At 35.0% G+C, this 27803-nt stretch overlaps 1 protein-coding gene across 1 annotated transcript; it reads right to left on the bottom strand.

The window, feature by feature from the left end:
- Window positions 1-11529: 11529 nt before the first annotated feature.
- On the bottom strand, window positions 11530-19092 carry LOC141401448 (uncharacterized). Its single transcript, XM_073981707.1, has 5 exons — window positions 18950-19092; window positions 16294-16462; window positions 12948-13215; window positions 12732-12869; window positions 11530-12314 (listed from the first exon to the last, which is right to left on the bottom strand). The coding sequence occupies exons 1-5, from the start codon at window positions 19038-19040 to the stop codon at window positions 11643-11645; spliced, it is 1338 nt and encodes a 445-aa protein (XP_073837808.1). The 5' UTR covers window positions 19041-19092; the 3' UTR covers window positions 11530-11642.
- Window positions 19093-27803: the final 8711 nt, after the last annotated feature.

Genomic DNA, 27803 nt, shown 5'->3' with positions numbered 1-27803 from the left:
CCAAAGGAGATTGGTCATACTGGCTTATCTGATTGCGCAAGTTTAGAACCTTCGTATAGTATCCGTGTTGCTACTGTTTGCATATACCATATACATATATCGCATACTTCTCTACGAGAACATCGCAATACTTATGGTCATTAAACTCCAACCCTGTTTGGATGCGTACTGCGTACGATGATAAATCCACTTACTGCTCACTCACATGAAAAAATCAAACCTCAAAACGAAACCCCTCGGTGCAGTCTGGCAACTCTCCGAGTATGTCTTTTTAGAATCTAGACAGGAGCTGGTAGCTAGCCTATTAAGTGTAGTTATCACTGGAAACAACTCTGACACACTTCATCAGCAAAAAAAAAACCAAAAAACAAGTTACGAAATATGGACAACCTAAGAATGCCAACAAAAAAGAAAAGTTCGTCCTACGTTCAGAAAGCCCTGTACCAAAAGGCAAAGTTCATTCTCGGCAAAATATCCAAGAAGGAAGCAAATGGCAATGTACAAACGAAACGAGGCGGACAATGTAACGTGGGTTTCTCGTCGGCTGGGGCATGTTCAGTCGCGTCTAGGTTCTCCATAAGGACCCACTAAACTTTACGAAATGAAACGACTAGTATTCTCCCTTTCCTGGGAGTTAAATAGGGGGTTTACTGATTAAATACTAATTTACAGTCTACTTGTGTTTAAATGCGATAAGAATGAATTCAATGGGTATATATTTGGATTAATAGTTGGCTTGAGGATTATGCCGACTCGCTGGGGTTTGGCAGCTGAGGGGCTCGTGTTGAATTAGCGGATTCTTCTTCGAGGGAAACAGTGTTGTCTGAGTTCGGGTGTGAATGATCGATAACACGATGTATTCGCTGTTCGGGAAGACGGTGAATTCGGTGTTCGGCTGCAGATGATCGGAAGGACGATGTATTCGGTGTTCGGCTGCAGACGATCGGGAACACGATGGGTTAGGCGTTCGGCTGTAGATGATCGGGAATACGGTGTATTCGGTGTTCGGCTGCAGATGATCGGGAACACGATGGGTTCGGCGCTCGGCTGTTGATGTTCGGCAGCACGCTGTGTTCGGCGCTCGGCTGTAGATGATCGGGAATACGGTGTATTCGGTTTTCGGCTGCAGATGATCGGGAAGACGATGCGTTCGGCTGTTGATGTTCGGCAACACGATGGGTTCGGCGCTCGGCTGTAGATGATCGGGAAGACGGTGTATTCGGTGTTCGGCTGCAGATGATCGGGAAGACGATGGGTTCGGCTACACGATGTTCGGCAACACGATCTGTTCGGCTGTTGATGTTCGGGAACGCGATGAGTACGGCGTTCGAGTGTTGACACGATGGATTCGTTGCTCGGGTGTTAGTCTAGGGCTACGATCTAGTTTCTACAATGTACTACTATTACCCAAAAAGTGGGTAAGTGGGCCCTGTAGAACTGAAAAACCCGAAGGTCCAGTGCCGAATGGAACAGATGACTTGAAAGTCCTGTAGAACTGAAAAATCCGAAGGTCCAGTAAAATTTATTAGTAAAATTTATTATTATTATTTCTGACTATTTTTCTTTAATTCTGAGAATCGTAAAAATGTCGTAAACGCTTTTATTCAAAAATATAATTTTTTAACAAAAAACAAAAAATTTTAAATTTTTTCAAAGTGATTTTTTTCGCGACTTTTTTAATATTTGAATGAAATAAACGTTATTATAGTTATTAGTAGGCTTATATTTATTCATTCGTGCAACAAAAAATAATTTTTTGAAAACAATTTTTTTTCATTTTTTTCATTATAGTTCAATGCATCTTTCTCGTTCCACGCTCTTTTTATTTCCTTTATTCCAAATAGTTCCGGGACCGTTATAGTTCAATGCATCTTTCTCGTTCCTCGTTCTTTTTATTTCCTTCATTCCAAATAGTTCCGAGAATGAAGTAGTTTAACGCATTTTTCTTTTTCTTTTCATTTTTTGGTGGATGAATTGACATAAAAATAAATAAATTGCATGAATGTAACGAGGATGTAATTTACATTAATTTAACAATGTGGCCGCATCTGAATGATGAAGGAACCAAACGTGAAAGATCGAAGAAAGAAAATGAATTATATAAATGAAAGGAATTATATGTACGGCTGGAACTATATGAACTAAAGGAACTATATAAATGAAAGAGCCGGATATAGTTCCAATAGTTCCTTGTCCGGAATAGTTCCTTGGAACTAGTTCGTTCCGGAACTACACAACTCTAGTGATTAATGGGCAAAAGTTCATTCATCCCTGCTACAGGAAATCATTGAGGAAAAATGTCAAAAAGTCATAACCCTACTACCCATAGCTTTCAAAAAGTATTCCCAACTCGGTAACACCAAGTTGTACGTTGGCGGATTTAGAACAACCTTTAGTTCCAACCCGTGTAACTAACTCCCTGCAGTAGCCAGCTCGCCATCAACAACAACAACAACAACAACGGTATGAAGTGAATGCGAATTATTCACTCTTAGCACAGACTATGGTGGTTGCAAAAATACACTGGTGTGAAATTTACCAATATGTGGCCTGTTATACCACTAGTGTCAGTTAGAAATAATGTACGGTGGAGTGTTATTAAAGGGCTGTTCCTTTATGACTGCAAGGGGTTTCTTGGTAGTTGCTGTTGTGTTATGTACGTGATCATATTGTCACTTTACAACAAGCTCACTTATACTCAAATGATCGAGGATTACGGGAGGCCCAAAATCTCTCGAAACGACTATCGTCCATTTATAGCCAAGCGAGAACGTTCCCGAACAGAAAGCCCGCTATGAGGAAGAAACTAAAGCACAATACCACGGCCTGGCCTCTACAGCAAAAAACGACCCTTAAAGGAAGTCCTAAAGGACAATGTGACGGGTGCGGTGGCTAAGGTCCTAAACTGAACTTTTCCGAAATTTTGTGTGAGAGGTACCCGAAGGAGTGGACCTAATCTAAGACTGGTAGAAATTTCATGATGTGCAAAGGACGGACGCACAAAATTTCCGAGCATTTTCGAACTTTTGTGGGGGAGGTACCGGAAGGTGTGAGCCGATATAACCCATCTTCGAACTTAAACTAAGTTGGGACAAAATATTACGAAAGCCAAAATTTGGACCAAATTGGTTGATCCGTTCGAGAGTTATCGTGCGCTCCAGCCAGACAGACAGACGGACGGACGGACATGGCTAAATCAACTCCAAATTGTCTGGAACGGATCCAAGCATACTTGGGGTCTAAAACCATTATTTCGATGAGGCACATTTTTCCCGTATAAAAGTGTATATACCCTCGTTAGCATAAATGCTGAGGGTAGGTATTAAAACAACATTTTTAAATTTTCTGCTCAATCAGAGCAGTGTTAATCACCACTGGGCTCGCGAGCCGTGTCTGTGTGAACACACACAATCTCAATTGTGGTGAGTTTGAACATTGCTCTCACCACCGATCATCTTCTTTGTTTTAGCAATGAATTAAGGCGCACGATGTTTATCTAGAGAGGGATAGATAATCTCGTGTGTGTGTCCAACACAAACGCAGCGGTTGAATTTGTTGTTGCTGGTGAACACTGATCAGAGAGTAAATTTGGTACTCCTACCACTACAGCCACACATATTGTTTTGTGCATCCCTGATCAAAACCCAAAGACGAATGAGAAAGAAGAAACAAATAAAAACAAGTATCTCATGGTTTTCTCCGTGGACCTCAAACCTTTACTTAGTTTAAAGGAGGGACCAAGCTTATATTTAAACAATACAAACAAAAAACAAAGATAATTATGTCAAAGAAACAAATTGTTTTTTCACCACGGCATCGAATAACGAGAGAAGATAATAAAATTGTCGCAGAAAAGAATATACTATTGTCCAGTCGACAAAAACTATTGTTGGATATGACAAAAACAATTGCTGTAATTGACAAAAACGTCAAAATACTATAAAAATACTACATACGGAATCTAACAATATCTTTACAATACATATTTTTCTGTTCTAATATTGTTGGATCAATCATATTTTTTCTCTGCGTGCAACGAAGGCTTTCCTTTTATTTAGGTAAGCAATTCAACGTTTGACATCTTAAGGAAGGATGTAATTCATGACGTCAGATATAGGCATCGGATGATCGACCGTATTGAACGTTTTGGACTGATCAATTGCTGTCAAAGTGGTCCATTCGGCTGCAGAGTTGTGGTTGTGGTTTGAGCTTCCCTGACGTTGATGTGGTGCAGCATATGGACCTGTTTCAGGGATGGAAGCAATAGGGTTTCTAAAGACTTTGCTAAAGGTGAAAGAAGGGAGATCGGACGTATTATCCTCGATTGGTTTCAGACTGGGAATTTTGTGAGCCACCTTCCAAATATCCGGAATTACCAATTGTGAAATTGATAGTTCCAAGACTTTTCGCAAGTACCTACTGCACCCAATTTTTTTTTACAATATGTAAAAATGACTTGAATCTCCGGAATACAGCTGATAGACTTTTATTGGGGACCATATCTGCTTAGAATTAATTATGCAATGGTCGCGATGTTGTAGTCACTTGGAAAGCCAACGCTCGGATACAAGATCTATTTTTGCGCTCAATTACACAATTCTGTAGTCAGCTGGGTCGTTGTCACGTATTTGGTCGCGCTGTAATGGCAAACGCGATGCCCTTGATGAATAATTTGGATGAAATGTAGCGCTTTGCCGTCTTGAGGATTATTTTTCTGAATATCTTCTTACCTTTTCTGCCACAAGGCGGTGGCGGCAAGACACGTAAGGAATCGTCAATAAAAAATTTGCATTTGATATACAGCTACGAATTTTGCGACTATTTGCATTGAGTTGCATTTGGCTAGTGTACTGAAACAGTGCGGTAAGTTAAGTGAAATATATTACGGCTGTCGGCTAGGTTTTCAGCTTGGCGATGTCCAACTTTCGTGATGCGTCAGTTCTTTTTTTATGCGAATGCGAAATAACACCGAAATTTTGTCCTATGTTTCAATGTGGAGGCTAAATTTTCTGACAGTTAGGATAAAGACATCTTCCTTTCCAATTTCGGAATAATCATTTAATATAACGGCCAGAGTATCGGTCGGTTTTTTCTAGGTGCTCGTAAAATATATCTTTGGTCTGTTCAAACTTGTCTTCGGTTGCGGCATGAAAACATATTAGACTGACGTTGGGAATTTTAGCTTTCTTCCCAATTGGCCCTAGTATTTCGAATATCGGGCTGAAGCTTGAGACGGAATGTTTTAACCTCCGTTTCATTATGTGTTCGTTTACTTACAATTTGTACAAATTGTTACTGGATATTGTTCGTTTACTCTACAGTACCATACAAAATACCTTCGTCGATTACAAGAAGTTACTGGACTTGTACAAATTCATACAAATTATTGAGTAAACGAACAGACCTACTGTACGTACTCCATTCCGAGCCGAGGTGTTGTTTTTTCGCCGTCCCCCGCACCTTTTGTGCATTGCAGTTTTTGTTTTTCAAGTACACTTTCGTAAGTTGGACCTTCTCTGTGTAGAGTCCAAACACTTCAAGCGCAGATTTTAAAATCGTGGTCCGTAAAACGTTCACGGAAGTTTGTTTCCGTCTTTTCTTTAGGTTTTTAATGATTCTGAGCTTTTGTAAAGGATGGATTTACTCACCCAATGTCTCAACCCATAATTTTTAACGTTCTCTTAGGTAATCGTAGGTAGCAATTGATGTTTAAGTAGCTCCAAAAACCTGCACCGTCAACCCACGGATCATTTGCCCTCTGACATTTTCTCCAAAACTTCAAAATATCTGTAATTGGGTTATAGCAAAACATAGATGTGTATATGGATGAAGGCTATACTTAAACGTGAAGCTATATAAATATTTTTGAAGGTTATTTCCAACACTTTGAGAATACAAAATGCAAATTTGTTGCCAATTAATTTGACAAATATGACTGAAACATTAAAAATAGTTTACATCGATCGTACCTTTATATGTTTTAATAGTTTTCTCCTCGGAAATACAAACTGACTCAAATCGTTATACCCTAAACAGACGGCAACGTTAATTTGCATTAAGATGTGCATTTAATTTTAACCTGACAGGCGACAGTTTCTGCATTTACGAAACTGGTGTTTGCTGGTAATCAACTGTTTTGTTGTTTACAATGCAAATTCTGTCTCAGAGCATAAATATGCTCTCTCCTACATAAATATGGCAGGGCAATTATATTATCCATAGTAATTTGTATGGGACACAAAGGTGTTTTCCACGAAACTGCTTATAATGCCGCAATTATTGTCCTCATATCTTTTTTACACTCTTTCGTTTTCATAAATCGAATTCCCTGATAACACTATCTGATATTTCCCCAGAACTGACAGTCAAAATGATTCCCAACGATTTGGATATCCTAAATGATCTACGAGTATGCACCAAGGCGAATCGCCATGAATTAGCTTTGGGATATTTATTGTCAACACCCCGTTTTGTCTGAGTGTAATCTGAAAATCGCTTTACCTCATATTGTGTGTGGATTAAAGATTCGATTTTGATATCAACAAAGAATATAAATTTAAGCCTATGGCCTCGTGGTCAGCTTGAAACAATGGATGAATGGGCAGCAATAGCGGTAGCTGTATGGTGTCTAATGAATTGTCAAAACCGATACTGATTTGCATATGAAAGCATTTGTTTCCACTCAGCACCTTAGATTCATTAAGTTTATCACCAAACTTTACATGTAGACAAATAAAGAAAAAATGTCAAATGATTACACAGTGCTACAGTGAAAATTTGCAGGGGTTCTAATGCATAAATTCGGTTTTGTGGGAGTCCACAGAATACGAAAAAACCTTTGGTTTCTTTGGGTCACTTCGGTTTTTCATTTTATAACGGTAAATGTAGTGAAAAATGGACTTTCTTGAATTTTCAATTTTAAATGAGCATTACTTCTTTTTTCCACAACCGATTTGCACACACTGTTTTTCATTATAAAGGGGAGAGTAATGCCTTTCGAACAAGCCATAGATTTTTAAAATCGGTTAACAAATGGCTATGTAATAGTGGTTTAAGTGTGACAAAAACGCATTAAAAAACAGTAAAACGTTTTTCCTTGTGCTCTAGGCTGCGTAAACGACACCTAACGGTACAATTATTTACTGTAAGCAAGTAGGAAATTTAGTTGGCTTTCCAAAATGGGAAAAACCAACGAAATCGGTTGAAAAATGAATGCGTTATGGCATTTTTTGTGTTTCAACTTTTTGGTTTTTTTTCATATTTTCCTTTATAAAATATTGATACTTTGTGCGTAATTGTTAAGCAGGATAATCACAACTAGAATCATACATGCTAAGATACCCATCTTTTATAAAGGAAAATATGAAAAAAACCAAAAAGTTGAAACACAAAAAATGCCATAACGCATTCATTTTCAACCGATTTCGTTGGTTTTTCCCATTTTGGAAAGCCAACTAAATTTCCTACTTGCTAACAGTAAATGATTGCACCGTTAGGTGTCATTTACGCAGCCTAGAGCACAAGGAAAAACGTTTTACTGGTTTTTAATGCGTTTTTGTCACACTTTAACCATTATTACATAGCCATTTGTTAACCGATTTTAAAAATCTATGGCTTGTTCGAAAGGCATTACTCTCCCCTTTATAATGAAAAACAGTGTGTGCAAATCGGTTGTGGAAAAAAGAAGTGATGTCCGTTTAAAGTTGAAAATTCAAGAAAGCCCATTTTTCACTACATTTACCGTTATAAAATGAAAAACAGAAGTGACCCAAAGAAACCAAAGGTATTTTCGTCTTCTATGGACTCCCACAAAACCGAATTTGTGCATCAGAAATCCTGCAAAAAAATTTTGTCCACTTTTGTATCACAGTGTTATTATATAAAATATCACATCTTTTTATCATTGCCGCTCGCATTATTTTCTATTTGTACGATATTGAGATTGTGGACCAGTTCTGTTCTACGCACAAGTTTATGGAGGAAGCATTAATGTTGTGCTCGATCGACTAGTTCAATATACGAGTACCAGGGCGAAGGTGCGATCGAACACAATACAACACATCAACAAACGGCCAATAAAGGAGGTTATTAAACTCGTAAACTACCACATAAGTAAGTATTTGGAAATATTCGATCCGGTTTGGAAATGTAGATGCTACCATTTTTACGATATGACTGGAAAAGGCAGCAATCGATTGTTGAATATAATTTAAATATCTTAACGTTTAACACCTTTCAATATGCATACACACATACAGGCATAACTTTTCAATAAAGTTACGAATGCACAGATGGGTCTGGGTAAAAATGAAAGTATTTTACTTCTCTCATGTAATAAATCAATCTACAAAAAACTTTTTTATTTGTAATGGAATTATATTTAGCAAATATTCTAAATGATTCTAAATAAAAAAGGTCTTTGATAAGCTGTATATCTGTCAAAGTGTCAAGAGAGTAAAGGACTCTCAGTAAGTACCAAAATATTATCCAGAATTTTATATGAAGACCATGCCAGTGCTGTTTTAAGCCTAATGTCTCCTCAGAACTGACTGACAGGACTGACAGATAAATTGATACGCAGGGTACGACCCTGGAATTGAGTATCAGATTTAGTCAAAACGTACATCAAATTCCTAGAAGTGTGTTCGCTTAAGCCCACATTAATGAATGTTCGAAGATCGTTTTGACCTTTTTACCAAAGGTACTCAATATGGTACTGTTTACGGCGTACAAAAAGAGTGGTGGGCACGATATGTATCGACAGAAATTAATCCCAAATTTTTTTCCAGTTCCAAGATGGTATATGTCGGTCCATTTCTTGAGGACCTATGCCAAAATTGTTCGTGGAAAAGTTTTTTAAAGCTAATTAATTTACCTTTATGGAGGACTGTGGACAGACACAGCCCATTTTCAATATCAATATCGTTATTTCAACAGACAGATATAGTTATATCGATTTAGAATAGTATGCTGATGGGATCTTTATATCCACAATGAGGACCAAATTTCAGCCATTTCGGTGGGGTATTGAGGGCACAAGCTTCAAAATACCGAAAATCGGGCAATACCCGTTTTTGGTGGTTATATCGATTTAGAATAGTATGCTGATGGGATCTCAGATGAATATTTAGTGGTGTTGCAAACGAATGAAAAATTTGATAAATGGTAATGATCTACTAAATACCAAAAAAGGGTGTGGTGGTCTACATTAAAAAGTGCATCTACACCCCCGAAGTGCAAACTTTGGTTCGACTGGGTTGATCCGTTCGAGAGTTATCGTGCGCACCAGCCAGACAGAAAGACAGACGGACGCACATTGTTAAATCGACTCCAAATCGTCCAAACATACTTGGGGTCTAAAACCATTATTTCGATGAGGCACATTTTTGGTCTTATGGAGTGTATATGCACTATTTAACCTTAAAGGCTGAGGGTATAAACATCCTAGGAGTAATAGATACATCTATAAAAATTTTAAAGCTCTATCTTAAATATTGCGAGCTGTATCTTGATTTCAGTTGGCAGATATACGTACAGACTGTATAGGGTCTCCGAAGAATATTGCGACCTGTTACAAACGGAATAACAAAATTAATTATACCCTCCATCTTATAAAAATGGGATGGGTATATCTATCTATATCTCCAATACCACACTAACCTACTGTGCATCAAGGCGACTTGATTTAACGCCCAACGTCATAAGGCCCAAACATAATTTTGGGTCAATTTAACTTTGGTCACCATACCAAATTAAATAGTACACAACGCCAAATTTTTTGGTTTCTTCTTCCTTCGGAATCTAAAACTTTCAATGTTGGACAGACGTTAAGTCGACAATGCGTCTGGAGGTTCTTAAAACCTTAAAATCAAATTTCTTGTAAGTAGCTGCCCTTCTGCCGGGATTTACGGCTTTCACACTAGGACAGACATAAAGCCGAGATTTAGGCCCAATGACTTTATGACCGACATTGAGGCATGACCGCGGTCTGGAGGGACATAACGGCCAAGATTAATTTTGGGATTTATATCCGTTATGGCAGGTCGCCTTGCATAAATGTAAAGGTGAGATGTTGCACTTTCACTGAGAGGCTTTTTTGCGATTCCGACCCTGTCAATATTATCCGACCATCCACAAAATTAATTGGCTTATTTCTCTTTGAGACGCTATCTTCAGAATTTCGTGACGATCCGATCCTCTAGGTGATTACAAGTTTAGATAAACGGACGAACAGACCCAATTTGATAGCTTCCACCATAATATTGAGGGTATATTAAGTTTGTATTTTCCGTTCGTAATGCATTAAAATAATCATTTGCCAACCTATAAATTCTTGATCAGGATAAAATTATGAATTGATATAGCCATGACCGTCTGTTGTAACCACTCTAGCCTCCACACAAATTGAGCTAGAACGCTATATTGTTGCACCCGAGTATTTTTTCCATAGGCAGGTAATTTCAAATATTGGTTATATCGGCCCATGTTTAGGTGCAGTCCCCATATAGCAGTACCTCCCAATTTTTGGTACTTTGAGGATTTTAATTACAATTTTTAACCGTCCATGTTTTGGTTAAGCCCTCATATAACGATACCTCCCGATTTTAGGTACATTGAAGATTTTAGCTACATTTTTTACCCAAATAACGCCGTAATTTTACATTTGAGGTTCTACACCAAAAATGGTCAACAAAGGTCCATGGTTTTGTATAGTTCCCAATTTGGTATACCTCCCCAATATAGGTATTTGGTCAGAAAATACTTACACCTAAAATTGTGGACAGGAAAGAAAACTAATTATTCCATTTTAGTTCATAATATCTTATGTTGGATTTTTACTTGTTAAGGTAGAATTAGGTGTGACATAGCCATAACCATAGTAAACCAAAACCCAATTGGTTTCTTATGGTTATGGCTATGGCATTATGTTGTGTTACTACTTAACAAATACATTGATTTTTTCCATAGTCTTATGCCAGACTATGAAAATTTTCATTAGAAAATTCTTTGTTATTCTCTTTTAAATTTTCATTGACGTCCACACACATATATGAAATCATATGAAAATTTTGATATTTTCATTGCTTTGTATTGGTTTGAGAGTTACGAATTTAAACACAAAGAATAATTTCAGATTACAGAACGTTGTGTACAGAGTTTCACCCCCTTCACACCTCTTCCCAGTAGACTTATTTACAAGTTAATGAAAATTTTCATAGTCTGGCATAAGACATAGGTTTGGTTCAATCAGCTGATTGATATGGCCTTATGGCGTTATGGTTATGTCATGTCTAATTCTACCTTCAGTGTTTCCAGTGTAATCCTAACAGATTCTGGCGAATAAAAATTCTATTACCGGCTGAGAGAGAAAGAATGGAAATTCTATTTTAATTTATATTTATTTGATTACAAAATTTTTCTTAAAAATAAAACATTACAATATAAATCTTATTTAAATCTAAAATTATATATTAACTTAAAACTAATTTAACAAAAATTATTTACTGTTTAACAATTTAAATTCTTTGAAAGGCAAACATTCAGCAAATGGGAGAAAAATGCACAGCATTTCCACACAAAAATAAAAAACAAAGTCAAATTCAAAACTCAATTTAAATTTAGCAAGACCCAGGCGTGTTGGCTTAGAATGCCAAAATAGCCGAAATGCTAAAATTATTTCTCTTTTGGGTATTGGAGTTTGGTTGAGTGGCTGGAGGGGTGGGAGATGTTGTTGGCGAAGAAGAGTTTGAATTTGATTCTGTGTTAATGTTGTCCGATGGAGATGTTGGTACCTCTGTGATAGGTGATGGTAATGCTGGAGATTGTGTAGAAACAAAATTATTGTATGCTTGCATTGGATGATCCCTTAGCAATGTTTGCAATGGATGTTGCATTAGAGAGGCGGCTGCCATCAAATGCTGTTGTGGATGATAGAAAGATGAGGTGGGTGAGCTGGAGTAGGCCAAATGATGGGTATAATTTTGATGATGTTGTTGTGTGGGAATATCTTCAAAACGTGGTGATATCGAACGTGAAGAACGCGACGAACTGTAACCAGATTCTTCATCGGAATTTTCTGAGGGCCTTAAACGTTTCTGCTGCTGTGGCGATTCATAGCTGGCAATACTTGAGTGATCATCATCGGTTTTGGAGAGACAATCATCACTTTCCTCGCTTTGGGATGAATTTGAAGAGGAGGTTGAGGCTGCTGTTGAAGAGGACATTAGCTTCCTTTTACATTTCGATTGTCCTGTTTCACGAAATCCTTTGGCAAATGGATTATTGTCAATCTTCAGTTTGGTAATGCGATCATTCTAAAAATAAACAAGGAGGAAAAAAGAGAAAAATCATTAATAATACAATTCAAATGAGAGGTTTCTTGTTAGTTAAGTGTTGTCTAAGTAGCTATGTCGGGGAGTGTCAAAACCACTTGAAATTGTCAAAATTGCCGCCAGTAATTAGCAAAGTTGTCAACGTTATGTCGTCACCACTGCTGGTAGCGCCTTTAAGTGTTTGCTGACGCGTCATTTTTAAGTGAGCTCTGGCTGTCCTGTTGTGTATGTGACCTTCAATGTAGGCAAAAGGCGTGAAATTTTTATTTAAATAATTGTCCTCAAATATGAAACATTGAAGATCACTTTACGTAGCCAGACAGACCACTGTGGTGTCTTTGTTCTCTTAAGTAATTTGTCTAGACAATTCAAGTATTTCTTTTTGTTTTAAATACTAACCTGATACGCTGTTACAGCTATGAATTCGGTCTCGGGAAAAACGAAATTTTGTTGGGGAGACCAGGGTAATTGTGTTAGATCTGAGGTCTTAATGATGTGTAAACGTGGTTGGTATTTATGCATGCTGGCTAAGACAATCTATAAGGAAGAGAAAGAGAGAGAGAGCAGGGAATTAGTGAATTGTTTATTGAATCAATTCGGGGTGTTCAATCTTACCTGACCACTGTTATCAAGAGTGTTGTTGGTTAGCTTCACCTTATTGAAGAGAATGGCTTGGGATTGCCAGTGGGAACCATTGGCGGGGCTATCGGGATGCAAGAACATTCTCTGGGGCGATTGAGGTTCAGCACCACCCGCAGGAACCCATTGTGAACCGGAAAATTTGTAACGACAATCACCAATGGGTACCATTTCTAAAAGAACACAATATTGGGTATCTTCTTCAAGGCCCGTAACAGATACACGCATGGAGGGAAACATACGTCTGAAAAGAAAAAGAGAGAGAAATAAAAAATTAATAAAATTCATGATTATCATTATCGTCATCATCTTCTTCTTCATTATTGTTATAAATCATGTTCTACAAATAAAAAGGGTGTTAACCGGCCTATTGATTTGTGGCTTTGAATTCAAACAAACAAATTCTATACTTCGATGCTTGGGTAAGCGACAAGTGAAATGACTTGCCAGTGTATAATTATCAAGATCAGCATCATGATGATGCTGAGATGATCATCATCATCAAGCAAGGGGTGTTTTATTATAACAGCAGGAGTTATTGAAGTAAGAAAAAGTACTGGCGCCTTTTGACAGATTTGTGTATTCCCTAACCAGACAGACAGATAAACAGAAAATTCTCAAGCTACCCAAGGCAAAAAAGAAGAAGCAGAAGAAACCAACAGCAAATTTAAAAATGTGGGTAGTAGCTGCGGAATTTGGTTTGTGGTTTACGGAGTTAAAACGATACAAATCTTGTTAAGGACATGATTAATTATGTTTTGGACAGAGAATACCAAGAACACGACAGCACAATAAAGAGCCAAAAAGGCTAAAGGGATTTTAATGGCATACTTTTAGGAGACAACAGATGAAAATTATTGGCAATTTAAAATTATTGTAAATGAAATTAGGTTGTTTATGATAATATTTTTGGAGAACATAATAAATAAATAAACAAATAAATAAATATTTTTGACTTTTAATCAGCCCTCGGTACCGAATACATACACATTTTGTAATTGTGTTTGTTAAAAAATATAAACATTTTTTCGAGTTTCCCAATATAGGTACCATTTTTTCGCCTAGGCCTGTTTTTAATTCCTGTATATTAGTACGAAGATAATTTTGAAATTAATTTTTATTATTTCTGTTTCGAGTTAAACTGAATGATCGAAGGTATGAAAATGGGATTAGTCATAATTCAAGCCTAAAATACTTGTTGTGAAAATATAATAATTACTGAAAAATATTGAACATCGTGTGATTTTGAACATTTTTTCGACTTCAATTTTTTGTGTGCTTTATATTTCGTATTATTTATCTATGGAAAGGGGATTAGTCACAATTCAGTACAAAAAAAAAAATGTTCTGAAAAAAATAATAATTTCTGAAAAATATTGAGCATCGTGTGATTTTGAGATTTTTTCGACTTCAATTTTTTGTATGCTTTATTTTTCTTATTTTAATTATTTTTCAAGAATTCCTAGAGGTTTCTTAATTATTTCCGAATTACTTGTATCCTTAAAATTTTTCCTAGGAATCCAATTATGGTTTACCTTTACCCTCTCTTCCTTTTTTGCTTAATTTCATTTTTATGTATTTTTAATGAGTAACTAATGAAGTACTAACACAATTGCAGATACATAGACACAGCCGTACCTACACCTAACCCTAAAAACGTAACCCACCCGGCTATCTTCCAACAAGACAACGAACGAAACTCAACAGCAGAACACACATTTGTCAGTAAGAAAAAATATTATATGAAAAATCTACATAATTATGTTAATTTTCTTAAACAACATAAATAATGTCGCCTGTCGCTATTTGGTGGGTTTTGTAGGCAGCAGCACCAGCTAGCTACCTGCTTTATGCCTTACTTACATTCTTTGCTGAGCAAAAACAATGGACCTAATGAATTATTAAAAGAAGCCGCCGATGACGACAACGTCACAATTTCGGTCTCCTTTATAAATTATCTTCTTCTTGTATTTTTTGTTTTTGTTGTATTTGATTTCAAATGTGTGAAATCTCAGGTAGTCGATCACCTAGCAGCGGCAGCCTCAACTGGAGTGACCCTTTCTATTATATTTCTCATCATATTTGTCAATAATAATAACGCATTGTCTGTCCCCGTAATGCTCTTAAGATATAAAAACTCTATGGGTACGATCAAAGCATAACCTACGCTTGACTATCTTATTTTGTGTGTGTTTCGGTGGACAAGTGTTTTGTTGTCATGGTCGGTCTTTTGGAGTGGTGTTTTTTGTTTCTTTGTGAAAAATTGGAAAATGATGAAGGGCCTACAAAAGAGACCTAATGCTGTTTTTATGACCCTACTGGCGCCAGTATAAAGCGTTTCTTATTTTATGTGTTTTTTGCTGCCACAACAAAGCCGGCAGCACGATTTCGATATCAATGTGATATCGAAAAGCGTTACTAATTGATAATCATTTTTAGGAAAAATATTAAATTTTAAGGTTTATGGTGAAAAGCTTCATCGTTGTTATTATAAGCTATAGGATTCATGAGGTTATTAGGGGTTAGGATTCTAGCGCTAAAGTTTATTCACAAAAAAAAATAAATAAATAAAAAATCTAAGGTTTGGTTTAGACAAAACACTTATACGATGATTAAGTATATTATCTCGATTTATTTGACATATATTTTATGAAAGTGACAACTTAAATCCACTGAATTTGCTAAATCTCTAGCATAGTCTAAACGTACTGTAAAACCCAAGCGTTAAAATGTGCTAGAATTGTATCGTCCATGGACGAACTAGTTCAAAGGAACGATTCCGCGAAATGAACGAAGGGAACCATATCTAGATTATTCGTTTATACCTTTAATTTATTTAGCTGCTCTCGTTCTTTTAGCTCTTCTAATTTATAAATACAGTTCGTACATGTTATTCTACATTAGTCTTCACTTCATCTCTCTCTTTCTTCTTTCGAAAATATGTAAGTTCCATGAAAACTCGTTAATAGTAAAATCGAAAGTTAAAATCCAATAATGAATGGCGCCATATGTCAAATATTTACTTGAACTTCTAAGATTCCTTGACGATTTACAGGCAATTGTTTTGTTTGTTTTGTTCTCTTTAACGAATAATATTAGTTTAGGATATTTCTCCAATGTTTGTAATCTAAACACAAGTAGTCTAAATGACATATTTAAACATTCTATTTCGTTTTGAAATTATTTAAATAGGATTTCTTTAATTAAATAGAGGCGCCACTATAATGTTTGTTTTCTTTACGAAATATTTGTTTAGGATCGCTCAAATAGAGAAAAAACAACAACAAATAACAAATTTCCATCTAAAGTTATAACAACTTACCTTCCACTCTTGGTTATGATCATTTCGGTACCGATTTTATGAAATTGTTGCCATAAATCATTATTTTCCAATTTAGCCTCAACATTGCCCGGCAACTTGGGACGTGGAGGTGCAGCCATTAAATGGTGTGGCATTGGTACATGCATTGGCAGCATGGGGGAAAATGGATCTGGAAAAGAAGAGAGGGAAATATATACAAAATATTATTATGGGGAATTTTCATTTAGTTATATGAAAGAATATATGAGAAATAAATACTTAATATAAATTATAATAATCAAGTTTTATGTCAAGTAAAAATAGGGAAGATTTACTCACGTAAGTCTATAAACTTTTAGTTATAGATTAAAAAGTATTTAATTTTTTCAATTTTTATTTTTAAAATTCAATTTTTTTGCTTTATCTTGGTTCCCATAATCGAGTGATTTTATGAAAAAAAAAATCGTGATGTTATGCGTCCCTAGATCGAGTTCCTAGTACCGGTCCACACTAGAGTGATTTCAATAAAATAATTTCATAAAGTTGGGAGTTATGCGTCCCTAAATCGCCTAAATCGAGATCCATACTAAAGCAATTTTATGAAATTGCTGTAGTGGGGAACTCGATCTAAGAACGCCTAACTTTATGAAATTTTTTCAATGAAATCACTCTAATGTGGTCTGGGACTTTCAAAATGTCATAAAGCAATACCGGAGCTTTTTTTCAATTCCACAGTCTTTCTTCCCTATAATTTGGCTACGGAGGTGAAAAAAATGAAGATAAGAGCTGATTGAATTTTGGCCTTTAAGCCGAAAACACATTAGAAACGTTTGTGTGAAGTATTGCGTCATTTCTGGTAAAAGAATAAAGAACTATTAAGCCAAATTTGAACTCGGTTGCCCTTAATCTTTTATTATTTTACAAGAAATGGAGCAAAACATTACCCAAGTGTTTATTGTATTTCGACTTTATACCTCGTTTGCACTTAACCGGATTTAATAAACCCACTGGGTTTCAACTGTTAATACCATAGTGCCAACATCAAATAAATCCTCATAAAGAAGGTTAACCCGACGAAAGGCTCCAATGCAAAGGCCGTTTTAGCTTTTATGGTAGAACAACAATGAATTTTTCTTGTAAGCAACGATCTGATTGAGTTTGGGTTCATTGGTTTGGAAAGGAAAACCTTTCACAAAGGTTAGGGTCTCGGTACATTCTCATTCCTAATAAAATAATAAAGAACTCCGAATTCAAGTTCGAACTAGGTTGCCCTTTGCCTTTGATTTTTGGCCTTTAAGGGAAAACTCAATTAGCTCGTCGCTTGCTTTGTTCGCTAGTAATAGGTTATATGAAAAAGGAAACCTAGTTCGAATTTGACTCGGTCGTTCTTTATTCTTTTACCATAAATGAGGCTACGCAAGCAAGAAAAATCCGTTGAGTTTTGGCCTCAAGTTTGTGAAATTTTTTTTCCTATCCAAACTAAAGGCCTGGGTACATAAGCTGCCCCGCATGCTTGCCTTTCTTGCTTCTGATAAAAGAATAAAACAGAAAAGGGCAACCTAGTTCGAAATTTTCTCGACCTTCTTTAATCTTTTATTTTTGCTATGTCAAAAGCAAGGCAAGCAGTTTATGTACCGAGGCCTTTAAGGCCGTAGGCTTTTTTGCTTAAGTCATTTCTGACAAAACACTAAAAGAAAAAGGCATACCCTTTTGAACAAATGGACAATCTGCTAGAAGCAAAGCCTAATTTACATTGGGAGCTACAAAGATTTGTTGGCACAACAATGTTTGCCATTTATTTGACAGACATTTAATTGAATTGACAACATTGTAAATAAATTAAGATGTAAATACGACATAAAGCAGAAAACATATCCAACGTTTCAGTGGTGTTGGTCATCAATCCTGATAAAAGAATAAAAGAGCAAGGCAACATTGATCGAATTTTTCTTTATTCTTTTATCAGAAATAACACCCAACTTTACTGAAACGTCGGATGCATGATGAAATTAATAAGGTAAACCAGAAATTACAACAACTATTTTGGTTGAAAGTTCTTCAAGTTGGCAAAATTTTTGTTTACGATTTAATACGAATAATTCACGATAAGAATGAATTTGTCAAATTGGGTGAAAACAGCTGGCCTTAGTGTCCCACCTTGTACATTGCACCATGGTTGCATGTGCTTACGGCATAAAGAAAAATGTTTTATAACTTAAGCCTAATTTACACTAGAGTGTAAATTTTAAAAAAAATATGTGATTTATATAGCAATGGAATTGACAAATTAATTCACGCGTTTTACTAAATCTCTTTTTATGTAACCCATTTCCTTCAACTTTCAAGCCATTCTGATTTTAGAGTGAGGAGATGATATTATACTTGATAGAATATTGAACTATATATTGTAGAATTTACAGAACTGCAAGAAGAATTTACTAATTTTCGATATCATAAAGGAAAAATTGTTATCGTAGTAAAAATTTGTACTCTTGAAGATTCTGTAATAGAAATTATATAACATCTTTGTATTCTAATATGACAATTCAAATTTCAATAATTTTTATAAATCTCGTTTCCCTTGATTTTTTTTCTTAATTTTCTTCAAAAATTACAAAAAATGCTTTGCCGTCGGCATAATTTAGATATAAATCGTTCCAAATGTTTCCAAACTTACCCGGTATGCGTTGCATGATCTGTTGACGATAAATCTCTTGGGCAAGCTGTTGCTGCATGCGATATTCCATTAAATCGTGTACGTTAAACATTTTGTTATAGTTTTTTTAATAATTTTTATATAGTTATTATCAAGTTTTATTTCATAGAAATATTAAACACTTTTTGTATATTTTTTAATTAATTCATAAAAAATTATTTATTTATATGTTGATCACTTTTTCAAATGTTTTGTAAGATTTTCATTTAAATAACACAAAGATATTTTCGAATTCTGTGTTTTATTTTCAACTCCGCAACGAACGATCTTAACTGCTTAACGTCTCTCAATAAACTGATCTTCTTTAAAGATGCGAGAGTTCTTAACACTGTTCAAACAAATTCCAGTTTGACAAGATCTCTCGTCCGGGGGTAAAGGAAGGAAACCATTAACAACCATTAAACATGCTCTCTTACAACAACAAAACTTACAAAGATCATCCCTCTCCTTCTAACAAACATCCATTATCAATTGCAAGCAACTACCTGCTTTTGAAGTAAGTCATTTTTATTCCTTTGTGATTGGTTAAAACATCCAAGCCTTTGTGGTTTGGGCTAAAGAGCGAAAGAGACAGCTATATATCTATAAAAGGGAGTGAGCTCTCCTCTCATTGTTTTTTTGTACAACAGGGGGCCTCTTAATGAATGTCTACCGTTTTGGAAACTCCATTTTTCTGGCCATTCACTTCATTGTTAAGTGTAATTGTTAACGCTTGGGTTTAATGAATTTTATCACTCTTCAGCAACTAAGTTGGCGTACATCTGTTGTATGCTCATCACACCATGGTGTATGAAGACTGGTTCTCCCACCAAAAACAAAATGCTAGATGTATGCATTGATGCTTCTCGAGAATGGTTATGCTGCGAAAGTAGATTTTGTAAAACTCCTCCCCATTTATGATTATACTGCTCCCTTCAAACGTTTTTTTCTAATAATTAAAAAGTGCGATTTTCTTCAACAATTCAAACAGGGACTTGGTTCTAACACAGAATGTGTGTTGAACATTGTGTTTGAGCGTTAAAAGTAATTAGGTTTCTATAGAGTTTTTTATTCAAACAAAAAACTAACAAATATGTAGGTATGTATAGGTAGGTACGTACAAAACATCTGCAAACCCCTAAGCGCGCATGCGGGGCGTTCTATGTTAGTTTTTCGTCAGCAGTATGTAATCAAACGTTTTTTTATCAGGCTTTTGTTGTTTCCTTTTTTGGATGTTCTTACTTATCGGCGGCGGCGGATGCACATTGTACATAGCACATACATACACTGTAACAATTGTTATATAACAAAGTAAATAAGCATGTACACGTTTAAATTATGACCAGCATCTGTTTTAGATTATGGTGTTGTGGTTGCTTACATTTAGTTTTTTTTTTTTAAGATTTGTTACATTTAGCCTCTTGTTTGCTAGTTTGTCTTGGCGTTTGTGCATTATTTTCTACATTTTGTTGCCTCAATGGTGTCGTTATCGGCAACAATAACAACAGCCTCCTCTCAGAGAGAAGAATAAACATTCGGCAATCATCATTCGTTTGAATTTTATGCACGCAGGTGTAACATAAATTGTTGTTGATGATGTTCATTGCCATTAAAAGTGACATGGTTTTGCTTCATTATTGTTCGGTGCTGTTGCCGCGGTTGTATGTACATACATACGTATTTACGTAGATATGTATGTACCCAGCAAACCAATCGTACCGACATCGTAACGAAATCGGAACAAAATTCGGACGATACATCCGAAATCTGATCCGAAATCGTAACGATATCTTAACGAAAGTTGTATGAAGTGGTTGACATAATTTCGGAACGAAATGTCGGAGCGACATCGGATCGATTTCGGTCCGATTTCGTAACGAAATCTGAAGAAAATCCTTGGGAAATTCGGAAAGGAAATTTTTTCCGACATTCGTTCCGAAATCGGAACGAAATCTGTACAAAATCTGAACTATTTCCTGTCCGAAAAATCGTTTAGAAATCGTAACGAAATCTGAACGACTTTGCTTCCGAAATTGTTCAGACTTGTCGGACATCAGACATTTGGTTTGCTGGGTACCTATTATGTGTCGAACCCATGTTGTTTGTAATGCATCTGCGTGTGGTTTGCGGTGTGATTCTATCATTTTATAGGTAGTCATTTGTTTTTGGTTGGTTGGATGTTAGCAATTGTTGTTTTTTGAATTTTGTTGCCAATGTGAGAAAAGCATGACACTAAACATCGGATGTGGTCTCCAAAAGCACACTAAATAAACGCAATAAGTATAAAGGTAAACTAAAAATTAGATCGAGAGTTAATCCAAATTTCGAAAGGCAGAAACAGGGTTTCGGAGTCGAGCCATTTTTAGTTCGACTCCGAATCTGGAGTCGGCTTATTCCACGACTCCAGATTCCGGAGTCGATCCGAGGGTAATTTTCAATATCACTTAAAATGAATAAAATATGTACAAGTTTCCATTTTTTTTCCTATAGGTACCTATGTTGCCTTTTTTCATAAGATATTCCTCGAGAGAAAATTCGTTCTAATAGGTACATATAATACTAAACTATAAAACTTGCATATTATTCCTGAACCTATCCCATTGCAATGAGAACTAAAAAACTAAAGTTAAGTTTCACGTGTGAAAATCTTTAAGCTTTGAACATTGTCAGCTGAGAGGGGCTCTAAAAACACTGACCTATATAAGAAACAATAGGTATTGAACTGAATTATATTTTCAGTTTCTCAGATAACGGTATTTAAAGAAGGACTTCAGTCGAACCTTTTATAAATCAGTCACCATCTTCGAGCATGTTGTACATACCTATGTAGGTTATTTTACGAGTACATATTCCAAACCGCTTGGTTGAGTTTGAAAAATGCAACAAAAAGTAGAGCAAAATGTTGTTTCTTCGATAGAAAAATCCTAATATTTACCGATATGCCGGTACAATTGATATTTACATATTTGTGTGGGCTATAAAGGGCAGAAATTCGGTACTTTTTGATTTCGTCGTTTTATGCGATACGATGTTACTTATAAGCGATTTTTATTGTAGGTATATGTATGTTTGTAAATAAGTAAAATTTTGCAAGAAATTCGACTTTTCGCGACTCCATTGAGACATTTCCATCATCGCAAAGGGCATAAATTCTCTAAACGGTAATATGATATAACAGCTTATTATATTAAGTCCCGATTTTTTGGAATTTTTTCTAATTATTAAAATTAAAACAAATACAGATTTGGAATGATGATTTTTTCTTAATCTATTTACAAAAAATCATTGGTTCTTTAACAAAAAAAAAAAAAAAAAAAAAAAATACATTTTTATAAAGTTGTATCTAAGTTGGAGTTCAAAAGAATAGTGCGTCGTGCATTTGCAGTAACTGTCACTGAAAATAATGCAACATGAAATAAAAAATGTAAACGTCGATAACTTTGAAACTAGTTGAGATTTTGTAACAATTCAAAATATAATTTTGTAGGCTGAAAAGTTGGCTTTACGATGGTATTGAAAACTATTTCATTTACAATACCGTTATACTAAAATTTTACCGAAAAACAAGAAATGGGAATTTTTAAGTCGAGCGCTGAAAATGATGTACCACAATAATCGATTGACAATTTTCAAATTGTTGAATTTTTATGCCATTTTAGTAATCAGAATGGTGGAATAATTGGTTCCCTATCGTTTTCGGTAGTTTTGTCATTGGTTCCGACAGAAAGAATGATCTTCTTGAAGTAATTTTGGAATGATTGTAATTAATGTCCCCTTGCACAGTGGATCCACTTATATGGAAAAAGTGGCCAAAAATATTTAGAGTGTAAAAATCAAGCCAATGCGCCAGTTACAGCTTTGTGCTGCTGCGATGAATGTTTTAAGAAACCACGAGCGTAACATTCTCCCCTTTCCCCTCTGGAGGGGGTATACGGTAAGAATTGCTTTATGCTGTTAATACAAAATGACATGAACAAAGGTCCCGATTATCTTATGATGCAAAAATAGGCTTGGGGGAACAAAGCAACCTCCTAAACAACATAAAATCCAACCAATTTAGCGGATTAAAAATTTAACATTTTTGTCTGAAAATTGGTAAATTTTTAATATAGGTCTTATAGCGTTCTTCCTGGAAGGCACGTACCGCCAACGTAAGACAAATTTGGAAGAAGATTTCTTCATATTGCCACTGATGCCAATTACGTTAATGTACGTGGTAAGATAACAGAGTTATACGCTGATATATCCCTATTCTAGGGCAGCTTTAGACAGCGACCCACCATTTATAGTCTGGCACTAGATGGCAGCTGATTTTAATACTGGATAATCTTAAACCCATGACCTACTTTGGAAAGTTATTCCCGAGGTGGGCACTGGTGGGCATCATGACTAAAACCTTAGGTAAAATTTAAGTATATGATCGAATTGGCATCACAAAATACACTAAGAATATATGCAGCTAACTATAATTCCACAACACGCTAAAACACTATTTTTTAATGAAAATTAAGCTATTACCTCCTTCTTCAAAATCCACTATAATATTTTGCTATACGTATTAGTTTGGCGATATTTTGAATATATTTACTTGCACTTAAACTATAGGTTGTACTCACAACAACAAATATTAGTCAAATTGTTAACAATGCACATAGGTTTCAATCAGGAAATTTTTGGCCAAAACCCTATTTTTGAAGTTTCGAAATTGTAACTTTTTTTGCACAGAATAATAAAAAACACCTCAAGTCATCTGAAAATAATTAGTTTTTGTAAATAACGTTAGTATTCGTTGATTGGCGCAGTACCAAAGTTGACACTTTTTTATGTAAAAATAAAACAGACTTTGTGCTGTAAAATATACAATTTTTGTTGTATTGCGTTGCTGCATAAATATACAGAAGTGAGACCAAAGTTATTATGAATCGGGAAGCTGTTAATGAGTACTTTCATAATATTTACAAAAAGGGCGATGCAATTTGTAAAATTAGCGTTATAAAATCAATTTTTATATATATATATTAAAAATTATTTTTTACAAATATTTTTAAAATATATTTAAACTTTTAAAAAAATGTCCAAGTTTGTCCACCTCCAAATTGATTTTGGAAGATAGCTGGGGGTCTGAACTAATAAATTGAGAAATAAATTCTTGCTCAAATTTGCCACAGTTAAAATAAAGTGGATTTTTCTATTTTAAGATGGGAGAATTTTTTGTAAATAACTGTTGTGACTGTACGTAGTATCAAATTGAAATAGAACGGTAATACCTACATCTATCAAGCGATTTTTCTTAAAATTCATATTTAAGGGTTTCAGAGTGTAGAAAACAAGTACGTGTAAGTTTTTTGAAAATAGGTCCATTTTTTGTCATAGCCCCCACATAAAAGTACCGTCCGATTTTAGATATTTTGTGAATTTTAGCGCCACTTTATGACCGATTCGGCTGAAATTTGGTATTTCGACCTCTTGGAAGATATGAATCCTTCGTACCAAAAATTGTTAACATAAGTCAATGTTTTGGTTTAGACCCCACACAACGGGACCACCCTGTCCAACAGATTTTGGCAGTTTTTGGTCATTTTGGTCGATAAAACGTAAGAATTGCTGTTTGTACACAATTATTAAAAATAATAATTAATTTCAATACAAAATGGACGTTGAAATAGTTTTGGCCAGAAAATTTGGATTTGGGACCATTGTGCAATGTCGTGATTATGTTTGCTTTTATAAAAATAAAAAACTGAAATTTCTAGCCAAATTTCCTATAAAGGGACACTACACTCTAAATTATTTGTTGAAAATTGTAATGAAAATCACTGTGATTTTTTGTTGATATTTTAGGAGGTGCGTAGTAATTAACAAATTATAGAGCAATTTATGGAGATGCGTAATTTCAAACACATATTATTGCAAAAACCGTAGTTTCAACAGAATATGCCGGGTCGAACTTGTATACCCTCCACCACGAAATGTATTGAAGTAAAATGGAAAAATTAGTTTCAATTCAAATTTAGACGCAAAGAAAATTCAATACCAAATTTCAGCCATTTTGGTGGAATATTGAAGCCACAATATTCAAAATACCGAAAATCGTGAGGTACCTTTCCATGGGGGCTATATGAAGGCATAGACCGATACCGACAAATTTTGAGTATCCCCAACCAAGTCTAAATACCAAATTTCAGCAATTTCGGAGGAAAATTGAGGCCACAATCTTCAAAATACCGAAAATCGCGAGGTACCGTTCTATGGGGACTATATGAAGGCGTGGACCTATACGACAAATTTAAAGAGGAAAGTTGAGAACCCCCAACCCCATTTCGGCGGAAAGTTGAGGACACCCAACTTCAGCCATTTGGGTTCAATATTGAGGCCACAACGTTCAAAATACCGAAAATTCAAAATACCGTTCTATGGGGGCTATATGAAGGCGTGGGCCAATACCGACAAAATGCTGGGGGAAAGTTTTATACCCTTAAAGAAGACTAAGTGCAAAATTTCAGCCATATCGGTGTGATAATGAAGCTAAAACCTTCAAAATACCAAAAAAACCGGGAGGTACCGTTCTATGGGGGCTATATGAAGGCGTGAACCGATATAGCCCATTTTCAATACCAACCATCCTGCAAGTAATAAAAACTTCTGTACCAAATATTGACTCTCTATCTTTAAAACTGTGAGCTGTATCTTGATTTCAACAGACGGACGGACAGACGGACATGCACTCTAAATTATTTGTTGGAAATTGCAATAAAAATCATTGTGATTTTTTGTTTATTTTTTAAGAGGTGCGTAATAATTAACAAAGTATAGTGTAATTTAGAGAAATGCATAATTTCAAACATAAATTATTGCAAAAATTGGATTTGCAACAAAAAATGCTTGAAATTAAACATAAAGTGCGTAATTACAGACATAAAGTGTTACAAAAACTGTATTTCAACAGAAAATTCCTAAAATTAAGCACAAACTAGCAAAATCAGAACAGAAAGTGTGAATAACTCCAAAGACATAACAACAAAACGCAAACACACGTGCTCGCGCTTAGTAGCTTTCCGTTCTTTGTTTTGAGCAGACGTGGTGGTGGCGAAATATTGTTTTTTAAATAAGTAATACCTACAATTTAAGTTAATTTAAGTATTTTTATACAAATGTATGTATGCCAAATTTGTGACAAAGTGTTTGGAAATGTTAATAAATATAGTTTACATCTGTATATCCACAAAAACAAAAGAAATTGTGTATTTCGGTGCTTGTTTGCAAAATGCAAAAAAGTGTACAACAACTTTAATTCTTATAAATCGATACTAATATCAATGCATCACGAAAAGAAATTGAGCCAGTCTGAATTAGAAACTGCTATATAATTGACGTCCGATTGTTTTGCCTAGCAGCGAGCATTTTATTATGATGCGCAAAATATCCCAACTGTCCGAAATATATTGGAGAACTGGCCAATGATTTCACAAAGAATGCCTATTTGACCACTTTGGGTTTGGATGTTTCAATGCGTTTCCATAATTTGTAAGTAGGTATACACTGTATAACAAGAAAAGATAACAAGAGTTTTAATTTAATTAAATCATTTCAGATACATCCCCTACAGATGAAGAGAGGAATTCTATCGCATATGTCTGGTTAGAAGGTGAAATGACCAGTATAGAGCCCAATAGAAGGTGAAATTACCAGTATAGAGCCCAACAGCGACATACAAACTTTAATTATACAATTACTTTGTTATTTTTACATATTCAATGTGGAATATCCAATATCCATACTGGTCAGAGGCCAAATAAAGAATATCAAAGTCAAAAGAATTGTAACCCTCATACAAAAACTAGATGCCATTCCATAAGCTATTTATTTATTTATTGAAAAATTTATTATAATTACAAATTACAATAAAATTATATATAAAAAGCACTAGCAACTAAAGCTATCGGCTTCATGTGATATAATAAAGGTTATATAAGTGTATAGTTTCGAAATTAAAAATTACATTTAAATTGTATTGTGTAAATAGAGGACTTTCAGTTCCATAAGCTATATTTTGTATTATGTATGAATTCCTATTTATTTACATACGTATTTTTGGTTTATAAATGAAATAAGTTAAGTTTTTGTTAAAAAATAAAATGAATTTCCCTTTCTATTGAAAATGTTGTTTTATTAAACACAATCATAAATTAAGCACAAATTTGCTCAAATTTACACACAGAAGTGCGTGAAATTACAATAAATTGTGTCTAAAATCGCAACAAAAAATGTGTAAAGTTTTAAACACATTATGCGTAAAATCTTACAACAACAAAGCTGTTTAAAATTGCGCACTTTCGTGTCGCATGTTGCCTATCATTATCATTGTGAAAGTCAAAAGAAAAAGTTTAGAGTGTGGTTAAGTCGACATAGAATTTTATGCTGATCAATAATGTATATACTTTATAGGGTCTCCGACGAATATTTCGATGTGTTACAAACGGAACGACAAATTTAATTATACCCTCCATATGGTGGAGGGTATAAAAAGGAAATTATTTGGGTACTTTTGCATACATTTACATAAAAAAGTGCGTAAAATTACAATAAATTGTTGTCTAAAATCGCAACTCAAAATGTGTACATTTTAAACACATTTTGCGTAAAATCTTACAACAACAACGCTGTTGAAATTGCACATTTTTGTGTCGCATCTTGTTGCCTATCATTACCATTGTGAAATTCAACAGAAAAAGTTTAGAGTGTAATTACGATCATACCAAAATTACGCCAGGAACATCATTCTTTCTGTCGGAATCAATGACAAAACTACTGAAAACGATAGGGAACCAATTATTCC

This window comes from Musca autumnalis, unplaced genomic scaffold (assembly GCF_047663935.1).
Source record: "Musca autumnalis isolate F117 unplaced genomic scaffold, ASM4766393v1 scaffold_4, whole genome shotgun sequence".
Lineage (NCBI taxonomy): Eukaryota > Metazoa > Arthropoda > Insecta > Diptera > Muscidae > Musca > Musca autumnalis.
This window is presented reverse-complemented; position numbering and strand designations above follow the sequence as displayed.